At 45.4% G+C, this 12,914-nt stretch overlaps 1 protein-coding gene across 3 annotated transcripts in view; it reads right to left on the bottom strand.

Moving 5' to 3' along the window:
- Positions 1–1,762: 1,762 nt before the first annotated feature.
- Positions 1,763–12,914, bottom strand: part of MRRF (mitochondrial ribosome recycling factor) — a 52,704-nt gene continuing 41,552 nt past the window's right edge. For 2 of the 3 annotated variants that reach the window (XM_047699416.1, XM_047699417.1), the window contains 2 exons: positions 11,819–11,978; positions 1,763–2,381 (listed from right to left, as the gene is read on the bottom strand). In XM_047699416.1, the coding sequence (XP_047555372.1) occupies positions 2,304–2,381; positions 11,819–11,978 (238 nt within the window). In that variant the 3' untranslated portion in view covers positions 1,763–2,303. The remainder of the gene's footprint in view (positions 2,382–11,818; positions 11,979–12,914) is intronic. The other variant, XM_047699418.1, reaches the window with a different exon arrangement.

The raw sequence follows: 12,914 nt of genomic DNA, 5'->3' as shown, positions 1-12,914 counted from the left end.
CAATCAGCTGAAAGCCATTTGCTGAGCTGTCTGACTGCCCTGGGCTCGAGGTTTTCCTTTATTCATTTATCATGATATACAGCTTTGGCCAACATACACACAGGAGAGAAATTGTTGACATGTGGGACCCAAGTACAGAAAATCTTTCATTTTCCAACCCCTCCCCAACCCCGTCTGTTCACCAAATAAGTTTTTGTTTATTTAAAGACTACAGAGGATTTGGCTGTTAAGAACCAAATGCCTTTGGAGTGGAGTTACAACATAATTTATCATTTCCTCTGTTTATTAAAAAATCCTGCATCTTTGAGGAGCACATTTGCTGTGAGTGGGGGATTTCGGCCATGCCCCCGCCATGTGGCTTACCCCGAAAACGGCTCCTTGATTGCTGAGTCTATCCCTGTCCTCCCCCCACCTGACTTCTGATCATGCGGTGGCTACTCAGGGCTGGTGAATGGCGCTGGATTGAGGACAGGTAAGCGGGGCAGGAGACTAGGTTAGCTTCTTTCATTTTTGACCTGATTCTGACCTTGAACCCCAACCGGCTGTGTACACTGTGCTCTACCAGGACAAGCAGAGAGCAAAGAGCAGACTTCCCGCAAGGGACAGGATCTAAGAGGAGTCAGACAGCAAAGAAAAGTCGGATGCTGCTTCGAAGGAGTGCGGCCAGGCCCCAAGCTGCCCAAGTCGTTCCACTCTAAAGGCAGACATCTGGCAAGACGGGAATGAACTTCCTATCTTCCACCCGAGACACTGTAGCTAACGATTTAGTCCAGCGTGCTGTGCACCCCTCCAAGACAGAGGTCACGTCTTACCTAGCTTTACATGCCCAGCCTGGAGCACGCACAGTACCTGACACACAGTTGGCGCTCACTGAATGTTCACGAAGGCTGCAGGATGCCGTGGGTAGAACACAAGCTTCAGATCAGGCGTCAGTCGGAATCCCAGCTCGGCCGCTCACTAGCTGTGTAACCCTGGGCAAGAAATTTAACCTCTCTCGAGCTCCCCTGTCTCTGCAAAATGAGTCTGACAATGAGTAATGAAACCCTCTATCACTTACTAGGCTTGTTACTTCGGGGGTTATCTAATATGGTCAAGTCTCAGTTTTCCTACTTATAAAATGAAGAAAACACATTATCTCGCAGGTTTACCAAGATTAAAGGTGATGCCTAGAACTGTCTCTAGCTGTATGTTATGAATGAGAGAATGAAAAGAGAAGAAAAGAGCAGAGAAGAGAAAAAAGAAAAGAATATTACTAGTAAGAAAAAACCCTTACTTTATCCAGTACCCAAAGATAAGCCACAACAAAGCACTCGTCTGTCAACAACAGGCAGGCCCCGTGGGAAACCTATCTCATTACCAAGTAAATGTTGAGGACAAAGGCAAGAGTAGAAAATGACAGAGTGATGGTGTTATGACTGGAAAGAAAGGAAAAGCAGGCCATATTTGTTGAGCAGCTACTTTGTACAATTCATTTACAACACATCTGAATGCCTACTATGGTCTAGGCATTATGCCAAGTTCTGAGGAAAATAAAGATATACAGACTAATTATCACAAAGACTAGTAGTGAATGTTCAGATAAAAGCAGTGAGCAGTGCTGACAGCCAATAAGGGGAGTCCCAGGCTGGGGGGAAAGAAAGACTTTCCAGAGGAGGTGATACCCAAGCTGGTCCTTAACCAGGACCGGCCAGGTAGGCCAGCAGAGGCACAATGGTGTGGGCAGTGAAAAGAGCACGTGTGAGGATGACTCAGAGGCAAAAACTGTTCCAGTGGCTTTACATATGGGTCCTCAGAGACCATGAATCCAGACTATCCATTCCTTTGTGGTGATTATTCTTTCCAATTGATTTTGATTTTATTGTTCGGTAAAAACAAGCCTCTAGCAAAGGGACCCAGTCACAGGCGAAGGCCCACATCAGCCCAGAGTTCAAAGCCGGGGATGGGGCCCAACTAACTGAAAAGGAGGCTCCCGAGATGAGAAACAGACGGTGCTGAGCCCGCTGATAGTCCTAGTCGTTTGGCAATGTCACCATCAGGCAAATGCCCTAAGTAGAGGCCACCCATCACAGCTGATACGCTCTGAGGGCCTCCCAAGGCAGAGGGCCAGAGCAGAATGGGGTGGACAGGGAACAGGAGGAAGAGAGTGCCCAAGTCAGGGTATCGCACTAGAAGCCTGAGCCTCACAAAGACTGGTAACCGCAGGTGACAGCCTTCCGTGTGGGCAGAGAAGAAAGGGGGCAATCTGCCATCCATGGGATCCACCAGAAACCGGGATCCGGAGTACTGCTGCCCTGGGGGGACTCTCATCCAAGGAGTTCTTTGGTCTTCACTGCCAGATGCCGGTCCAGCTCTGCAACGGTGTCATCGGCCATTTGGCTGATCTGCAGGAACACAGAATGAGACGGCCCGGTAAATTGGGGCTGGGGAAGGGGAAGGGGGACAAACGTTCCGAAACTATGTAAAAGTTACCTGGGAAATATGGATGGTGACAAAATCTCACATTATTTCGTCCCAGCCAGGCACCGTGCTAAGAACTTTATATACACACTCTTACTGATTCCCAACAGTAGCCCCATGAGATAGATACTATCATTATCCCCATTTCACAGATGAGGAAACTGAGGCAGTTAGAGCACTTGTCAGGATACACAGCTGAAAGTAGCAATGATGAAATTTAATCCCTAGTAGTCTGATTCCACAGCCCAAAATTCTTAACTATTATTATAGAATACAGAGAAGTCAGCCTTGTCGGTCACCTAATGACCCTCTAGAATTTCCTACACCTCAGACACTCTGCTGTGTAAAGCCTTCATACTAACTGGTAAGACTATCAAGATCCTAGTAGTTAAGTGGAGAAAAAAAAGAAGTCTTGAAAAAACAAGAAATACATATGGTTAACAAACATGGAAAATTCAACAGACACTGAAGAAACACCAATTAAAACAAGATATAATTCAGTTACCGTAGTTAATGAAGTTTGATGTTGTAGTTTTTTAATGATAACATTCCACGCCAGAAAGCTATGGTAAAATGAATAAGCTCATATAGCAATGATAGGAATTTGAATTGATGCAAATGTCCATACCATTTATTAACCCCCCAAATCTCTCAACTGGGAAATTACCACATGAATGGAATCTGAAAAAAATTTCTAAAGTTCCATATGCAAAGATATTTATCTAGGCTTTATTTTTTAAAAAAAAAGATTTATTTATTTTAGAGAGTGAGTGGGAAAGGTTCAGAGGGAGAGAATTTCAGGCAGACTCCACATTGAGCATGGAGCCTGATCTCACGACTGAGATCACACCCCAAGCCAAAACCAATCACAAATGGGGCCAAAACCAAGAGTCAATGCTTAACTGACTGTGCCATCCAGGTGCCCCTATTTAGGCTTTATTTTGAATAATGAAAAATCGGAAAATCTAAAGTAATAGAACAGGGAAGTAGTAGAATACATATACCCAAAAGGGTATAAATATGAGTACATATTTCCAGTACATATTTCTGAAATGTCTGAATTTTTACAGCAAGTATGGATTGCTTTTATAATCAGAAAAAAAGAAATAATGTCTCAAGATATTCTTTATAATATCATGGGAAAATGTTCGTTATATATTTTTTAAAGATTTTATTTATTTGCCAGACAGAGATCACAAGCAGGCAGAGAGGCAGGCAGAGAGAGAGGGGGAAGCAGGCTCCCTGCCGAGCAGAGCCTGATGCAGGACTTGATCCCAGGACTCTGGGATCATGACCTGAGCTGAAGGCAGAGGCTTTAACCCACTGAGCCACACAGGCGCCCCTCATGTTACCTTTAAAGAAAAAGCAGGATACAAAATTGTGCATATACATAGTAGAAATGATATCAGATATGTAAAAAAATGCACATCTCTTAAAATGGAAGGAAATGTGAAAATATTAATAGTGTTTATCTTTTAGGGATGGGAAGAAGGGTAATATATTATTCATGTCCCCATCTGTCATATCTTGCAAAAGACCTAGTGTATAGCAAGTGCTCAAGAAATATTTATTAAATAAATAATTATTAAAGTTCTCTGTGCTTTTCTACTTCCCAAATTTTCAAAAATAAACATGCACTAAAAGTGAGGAACAAAATACAATACAACTTAATAAGGGTTGCAGCTTCCCTCCTACGTCTAAAAGGGACCAAAGACAGGAAGCCTTGAAGTATGGTGCCCGGGATCCGTGTCCTCAGTGGCACAGGGGCTGCCTGACATCTTGATTTGCAGACCACAGGCCTTGGCCAAGAACTAGGAACTAAATGCACTAGAAAGGGTAAACAAAAAAGGATTTGGAGCAATTGGTCCCAGGCACCAAGACAACCAGGCTCTCGCCATAGCAACAGCTGCACATTTTGCAGCGGGTGGAAGGCACGGCTTTGGGGGCTGCTGGGCATGCTGGAAGAGTGGCTGGGCTCCGAATGGCTGCTTGGTCCCTCCTCACTGGGCCACAGGCTCTGAAGATGCTGCCATCCCCATGGAGAGCCGCTGCCTTGCACGGCAGGTGCATGATGCCCAGCCGCGCTCACTCCAGCAAGCCTACTCCGGAACAATGGCGCGAGGGCAGTGTGGAGGCAGGAATGGGGACTGGGCAGAGGAAGAGTACCTAGGCTAACAGTGTGATAATGTGGGTGCTGGGTTAAACTCTTGGCGGGGTAACAGTGTGTAAGCTCCTGAATCTCAGTTTCCTCATCTACCAAATGCGGATGCCAGTCCCTTCCTCAGAGAGTAGTTGTGAGGACTGAACGTGTTCATGACTATGCAAGCAGAGTTTAACCTGGTTATTTGCTATGCAAATGCTGCTTGTGCTACTCTGATTTTTATTATTACTTCCTGACTTCAAATTAATCAATTAATGAAAATATTTACTAACTTTCTACCAAATTATAGGCACAGAGTGCCGTTGGGGACAGTCTGCCAGCAAGTTCACCTTTTCCATCTTTATCAGACTTCTTAAATAATGATGATGAACATGGGGTGCCAGGATGGCTCAGTCGGTTGAGCATCTGACTCTTGATTTTGGCTCAGATCATGACCTCAAGGTCATGAGATCAAGCCTTGACTCAGGCTCTGCACTCAGCAGGGGGTCTGCTGGAGGTTCTCTCTCTCCCTCTGCCCCTCCCCCTGCTCGTACATGCACTCTCTCCCTCTAAAATAAATAAAAATCTTAAAAAAAATAATAAAATAAAATGATGACTAACAACGAGAACAGCACCAACAACAGCTCCCTCTTACCGAGTATTACTATGTGCCAGCACTAGGCTAAAAACTTTACACACATTATTGCACATAACCCTCAAAACCTATGAAATGCTGTGACTATGTCCCTTTAAAAAACTGTGAATATTTGACTATTTTACCTGACAGCTGCACAGTCACACATGGCATATGCAAAGGGGTTTTGTCCAATCCCAACAACCACACATAACCTGCCTTAGCAGGTGAGACGGGCATTATCCCCATTTTACGGAGGAATAAACCAAGGTGTAAATGCTAACTAATCCGCCCAAGGTCACGTTAGAAAGTCAGTGGCGTGACTGAGCCAGGAACTCACATACCCTGACTGCCAGTTTGGTGCTGCTGCTGCTCCCTGTGAGGCGTCCCCAGCACCTGGCCTAGTCCTCCCTCACCCCAGGCAAGCTGTGTGAGGGTCATTCCAATGGCCAATCCCAGCCCCATATTCAAAGTCAAAGGGAGGGGAAAGGAATGGGACAAACGGGGTGGACAATTACTGAGGACCGGCAACCACACCAGCCACTTGAAAGTATGTGTGTCACCTGGTCCTCGCACAAAACCTGGGAGATGCACACCCCTCCTCCCACCTTACAGATGAGGAGACAGAAGCTCAAAAAGGTGAAGCCATTTGCTCACCTTCGCAGCTGAGAAGTCAAAGACCTGAGATTTCAACCAGTCAGGCCTGCCTGACTCCACAGCAAGGGCCCTTTCCATTTTCATCTGCCTCATAAAGACCGTATCATCACCATCTTCGTCGTCATCATCATCATCATCATCACATTCACTCTTTTCTCGCTCAGGGATGTGAAAGGCGGAGACAGGAAAGGGGGAGGCACAGTGCACGGAGCGGGCAGGCGGGCAGCAAGTCCGCCTCCCTGAGGCCTGGCTCAGAACACCCACTGCCTCAACCACCCAGCCTCCCTGCCTGCTTGCCTGACCGCCAGGAGCCCTTCCCTCCGTCAGCCCACTAGCACCCAGCTCCACTACAGAGCAGCACTGTTTCTCAGAAAAAGGCGGCAGTGAAAGGATCTTGGCCAGATCTACTGGTGTTTCTGCCAAGCGCTTTAATGCTCAGCAGGCCCATTTATAGTAAACTGAAGCAAAGGTGAAACAGCAGGCCGGCAGATGTCAGAGTCCCGAGTGGGCAGGCCCTGGTGCTTCCTCAGCAGAGCTGGTCTGGGCTGCAGGATGGGAAGTTGGGGGTGTGTGTGTGGGGGGGTGTCAGACGTGACTCTAGGGACAGAATCTATAACTCAATGCCTTTGTTTTTATACACCAAAGAAGAAACATTTTTAGAATATAGTTTTTAAAAAATCTGACCTCAAAAGAATTTGGGAACATTTAAAAAAAAAATTCTACGAAGAATAATATTGGAATTGTTCATAATCCCATTGCCTCAAATGACCACCATTAACGTCCTCAAGTAGAGAAGCTGTCAATCTTTTTTTTTTTTTTTTAGATTTTATTTTTAAGTAATCTCTACAATCAACATGGGGCTCGAACTCACAACCCCAAGATCAAGAGCCATGTGCTCTACTGACTGAGCCAGCCTGGCACTCCTAAGCTGCCAATCCTTTTATGATGAAAATTTTCATCACAAAAATGGAGTCATATTATAATATTGTTGTGTGACCTACCTTAAAAAAATTAATTCCAAAAGAAATTTACCATGTCTGCAAAATATTTTTTAAAAGATTTTATTTATTTATTTGAGAGAGAGAGAACAAGTGAGCATGAGTGGGGAGCAGAGTGAGAGGGAAAAGCAGACTCCCTGCTGAGCAGGGAGCCAGACATGGGGCTCAATCCCAGGACCCCCAGATCATGACCTGAGCCAAAGACAGATGCTTAACCAACTGAGTCACCCAGGTGCCCCTGCAAAATTTTTTTTTAAAGATTTGAGAGAGAGAGAGCATGGAGGGGAAGTACAGAGGGAGAGGGAGAGAGTCTCAAGCAGACTCCAGATCTAGTGCAGAGCCCAACATGGGGCTTGATCTCATAACCCTCAGATCACAACCTGAGCCAAAACCAAGAATCAGACGCTTAACTGTGCGACCCAGGCACCCCAGCAAAATATTTTTAAAACTGCCTCTATATGGATATAAAACAATTTATTTTCCCACTGTCAGAAATTTAGACAGTTTTTAATTTTCTGCTATTATATATAATACATCAACAGACACCTCTGTAGGTAAGATTTCTTGACAATTTATTTTGGATAAATTCTTAAGCCTCTGAGTCAGAAATACATGGATTTTGGTACATACTGCTATATTATCCTTTAGAAAGGCTGTACAGATTTATATAAAAACTAACTTAATCTTTTCTGTGGCATGTAGAAGTAAAAGCAATACTTCTAAGGTCAGCAGCACTTCAATCTCACATTAAAAATTCTGGGTTCAGGGGCGCCTGGGTGGCTCAGAGGGTTAAAGCCTCTGCCTTCGGCTCAGGTCATGATCCCGGGGTCCTAGGATCGAGCCCCACATCGGGCTCTCTGCTCACCAGGGAACTGTTTCCTCCTCTCTCTCTCTGCCTACCTCTCTGCCTACTTGTGATCTCTGTCAAATAAATAAATATAAATCTTTAAAAAAAAATTCTGGGTTCAAATGTTACAGATTAGAAAAGATAAAAATTTTTAAAAATACACATATTCTAAAAACCCTTGCAAGTGATTTAGGCAGTACATACCAAGAGTCTTAAGAATATGCACTCCCTGGGGCGCCTGGGTGGCTCAGTGGGTTAAGCCGCTGCCTTCGGCTCAGGTCATGATCCCAGGTCCTGGGTTCGAGCCCCACATCGGGCTTTCTGCTCAGCAGGGAGCCTGCTTCCTCCTCTCTCTCTGCCTGCCTCTCTGCTTACTTGTGATTTCTCTCTGTCAAATAAATAAAATCTTTAAAAAAAAAAAAAAAAAGAATATGCACTCCCCTTGTGCAATAATTCCACTGTTGGGACTCTATCCTAGGGAAATGATCTCAACAAAGATTTATGTATAAAAATATTCATTGCAACCTTATTTATAACAAAAAAGTTTAAACAAACTAGATGTCCAACAAGAGGCTTATGAAAGTGAATTATGGCATAACCACAAGACGGACTATTTTGCAACCATCAGAAATGGCTGTTTATAGACAGTTTTCTGAGACATGAGAAAATGCTAATGGTTTTAATGCTAAACAGAAAATAAAAAGCCGGGTACAAAACCATATGCACACTACATATTCAGCCATGTTAAAAACTATGTAGTTAAAAAAAAAAGAAGGAAAGCAGAAATACTGCAAAATGTTAAAGATACTGCAAAATGCAGTTGCTTCTGCAATGTGGGTTTATGGTGTGAATTTTCCCCCATTTTTTTAAAACAGTCTTCTGAACTCTCTATATTTTCTACAGTAAGCATACATTACTCGGATAATCAGGAACAAAGTAAACAAATAAATTTTTAAAAATTTGATAAAACAACAATCAGCCCCCTGCTTTGCTTATTTCAAAAACAGAAACAAAAACCACATACTCAAAATCCAGCTTAGTGTCTCCTGTCAGGGGAAGAGAACAAAACAAAGTGTGCACAAGGCTGTCTCCTGAAGATTTTCTCACTCCACTTTTAATATGTGACAGTAAAGGCAGTTATTAACAGTGACGGTAAGAACTCATCTTTAAATAATAATGTCCTGGATAATAAAGATTACTGCCCTGGGTGCGTTATGTGCGTACACTGTGATCCCTTTTAATATTACACGTCCTCACAGATGGCATGTAGGTCTGCACTAGAATGTTAACAGTGGTCATCTCTGGGTGATGGAATTGCAATTACTTTCTTCTGAATCAAAACAAATTTACACTAACACATACGGCTTAGTATCAGAAAAAACTAATACAGTTATTTTCCTTTTGAAAAATAACAACAATCAACAGAAATAAGCACTGAGGAAACAAATCTAACCCGAGGAGGAAGGTGAAACGTGAGGTGCTCATGTGAAGGCTTCTGGCCATGTCTTGGTCACGCGGGTCTGACCAAGACTACTGCTCATCTGATCATTCTCCCCTTTCCAGGGAACATGGGCTCTGGCCCCTGAGGCAGAGGCACAGTCTTGCTGAGTGAGGAGTGCCTGGCACTTTCCCAAGGTCCACGGGCTTACCGCAAAGAAGCACGGGAAATGTCAAGTGTTGACAGCAGAGATGAAGTCCCTGGGGACTGACCAGGAGCTGGCCCACCTGGGGCCAAGGACACACTGCTACACCGCCTGACTGGCGCTCAGAGAAGACCAGCCTAATCTAGGAACCTCTTCTAGCTGGTGCAAGGCAAGAGGAGGGCACAAGGAAGGCAAGAAGGGAGCTCCGAGGGTCCAGCTGCCAGACACTCTAATGGTGTTTCTAGCACATCCAGAGCAACCCTTTGCAGTAAGAATTACAAATCCCTTTCTACAGAACAGACTGCAAGGAGTCAAGTAATGTCCTTAAGGTCACAGGATATCAAGTGCAGAACAACCCTGATCTAACTCTGGTACCATCACAGGGATACTCCATAAGGCTTCTAGATCCTTAATTACCATCCGTGTCTGCTTTTGCAAATTTATCTGGGGAGCTTTTAGAAAGTATACACTCCTGGGGAGACCTACTAAAGGTCAGCAGAGGCAGGAGCAGAGCCCAGGCATCCATCTAAAATTTTTTCCTAGGTGACTGTTAGGACTGGTCTATAACTGGCATTCTAACTGCTGGTCCAGGAGAAGGGGAGCAGTTAGTCAATTTATGGCCTCTTCCAGATGTCCCTCTGACAGCGCTCATGCTCCCTGCCTCCTCACTCACATTCAATCTTCTGAAAATAATGCTTTTGTGGTGAATGTAGAGGCTTTGGGCAAAGCCCTTCGTATTATGCTAAACATTATTCTATCTCCTAAATACTGGTAAATTCATCTTTCTATCTTAATTCCACCAGTACCACTCAGGTTCAGGCCGCCATTTCCTAGATGGATTTCTACAACAGCCTTCCTGGCCTCCTTGCTTCCCCTCTTGATTCTTACAATCTGTCTTCTACCCAGTCACCATAGTCAGCTTTCATAAACACAGATGGGAACTCCCCACTGTCTGGGGGAAAAAAAGTCTTTCCAGGGACTTAATGAATCAGAATCACCTGGGGAACATTTAAAAATGCAGATCTGCAGGACCCCAATCTGGGCGTGGGGTCCCAGAAACCTGTATTTTTATAAGCTCCTTAAGTTATCGTAATGCTGTGGTAGATTCGATCATTGTTCAACAAATCTTCATGCCCTCCCCTAGACCTCCACAAACTTAGATATTTCTCTGTCCTGGTGCTACTGGGCTTGGCCCGTGTGATGTACCAAGAGGGGCTTCAAATGTACTTGAATGGTTGGGCTTATGTTCTTAGCATCTGCTGTTGAAAAGATGTCCTGCGGGGGATGCCTGGGTAGCTCAGTCGGTTAAGCCACCCGACTTCGGCTTGGGTCATGATCCTAGAGTCCTGGGATCGAGTCCCGCACTGGGCTCTTTGTTCAGTGGAGAGCCTGCTTCTCCCTCTGTCTGCCGCTACCCCTGCTTGTGCTCCCCCTCTCTCTCTCTCTCTGACAAATAAATAAAACGTAAAAATAAATAAATAAATAAGAAGCGAAAAAGAGAAAAGATAAAACAAGATACAATAAGATGTCCTGGGAAGCTTACTGACTCCAGAAGATTGACTCCAGAAGATAAAGCAGACTTGAACCCAATCCAACATCTGGAGCCAGGAGCCAAGCCCTCTGAGCCCAGCTGAGGACAGCGACTCCCCAGCTGACCCACAGAAAGGAGACCAAGAAATAGAGCCTGGACCTGTACATCACTGAGCTGTGAGATGGTCCGTCACGCAGCACTGGTGTGCTCACATACAACCGGCAGAGCTGCACAGCAAGGGTGGGAGAGTCTAGACAGGCTGGAGGTCCAGCTGCTCAGCCAGGTCTCCAAGCCCCACTCTGATCAACCCAGCTGGCTGCTGTGTTGTCCACTCCCGAGCCTCAGCCATCTTCACGTGGCAATCACCCACTCGCATGACGTTCTTTTACACAGCACACCTCTGCACGTGTTATTCAACCTGTCCCCAGGCTCTACTTCACTGCGGTCTGTTCGAGTGCCACCTCTCAGTGCAGTAAGAACACTGATAAGTCCTCACTTGCCAGCACCCAGACAAGCCACCACACATGCACACGAGAGTGTCGGCGTCTAGCTCTGAAGTTAGTCTGCTTGCTCTGGGATCCATTTCTAGTAGACCCGCATGTGACCTGGAGCAAGTTATTTAGCTGCTCCGATCCTCAGTTTCCTCAGGACCTCCTTCACAACTGCGTAGCAACAAGGATAAATGAAATGATAGAAAGTGTTCAGCATGGAGCCTGGAACCCAGGGAAGAGCCAACAGCGTCTTCTCTTCCTCCACATTCCCAGGGCTAAGCCTAGAATAGAGACACAGCCAATCCTCATCATGTCAAGGAACAAATCAGGGGTATTTTGTTTTAGTCTTCCTCTCTTCACACATGACCAGGTGGTTCCCTGGGTCAGACCCACAAGTACCACATCTGCTGGCAACAGTACCTGTTTCTCTATGAGCCTAATGGTGTCCTCTGAGACCTTGTCCTTTGATTTCTTCAGCTTATTCATTGCATCGGTACGAACTTTCCGCAAGGAATCCTTGGCCTTGTTGGTGTTCTGCTTGGCCAGTTTCACCAGCATTTCCCTGTGCTCCCTGGTTACTCTGATTAAAAAACAAAACACAAAAACATTCAACAAAATCATCCCACATGTTAGCTGCTAGCTGAGAATTTAGTATCACTCTGTCTGCTAGCTCTGCTCTCCATCGTGATGATCTTTACGTTCCTGAAGCATGCCCGGGGTGTGCTCGGGGCCCAGTGAAGTTCCTGGAGAGTCAGGTGAGGACAGCCAGTAAGAGGACTGCTGAAAACTTGAGCCAGCGCACTCTGGCCACTTACCACATGTGTGACTGACTTGTCTCCTCAGAGTTCCCATCTGTAAGATGGAGATAGTGTGAAGGTGTTAAGACAGGGTGTACGTATAAACTGTTTAGTGCTGACCCTGGCCCATGTGAATGGCTCAACAAAAGAAAGCAATTCTACCCCCTTCTCTCCCACTAGAGATGCAGCGCAAATGAGCGCCACAGAAATTGCACCATACAATCTCTAAATCACCTGAAACAAGTTGCAATCTTCAGAATCTTACTAATGATTATAGCAAATTACTTATGAATCACTTGAAAACTGACCAAGACGCAACATGAGTCCCAACATGTGAGAACCGCCGCACCAGTTAACTTCTGCCAAGAAGCCGGAAGAGGGTCTGGCACGGGTGAGTGCTTACTGGATGTCAGTTCCTTCTGTTCCCTTCCTCTTCGTCTCACCACCACAAGCACAAGGAGGGCCTCTTACAAGCCCCTGCCACAAACACTTCCTAAGCTGGTCCTTATGACTACTGGACGCATTTATTATTCTTATTTTAACTTCCCTCATCACAACACCCCAGCAAAGTGACCCTGCGAATTTGCTCGGTCTTTGTTTCTTCATCCTCTGCACAGTGAGGACGACTCACCGACCATAGCGGGGGCGGGCACGAGGGTACTACGGTGAACACTGACCGAGGGAGCTCAGCCAGGGAGAGGGGCAAGCAAAGAGGCACT

This window comes from Lutra lutra, chromosome 13, assembly GCF_902655055.1.
Source record: "Lutra lutra chromosome 13, mLutLut1.2, whole genome shotgun sequence".
NCBI classification, from domain to species: Eukaryota; Metazoa; Chordata; class Mammalia; order Carnivora; family Mustelidae; genus Lutra; species Lutra lutra.
This window is presented reverse-complemented; position numbering and strand designations above follow the sequence as displayed.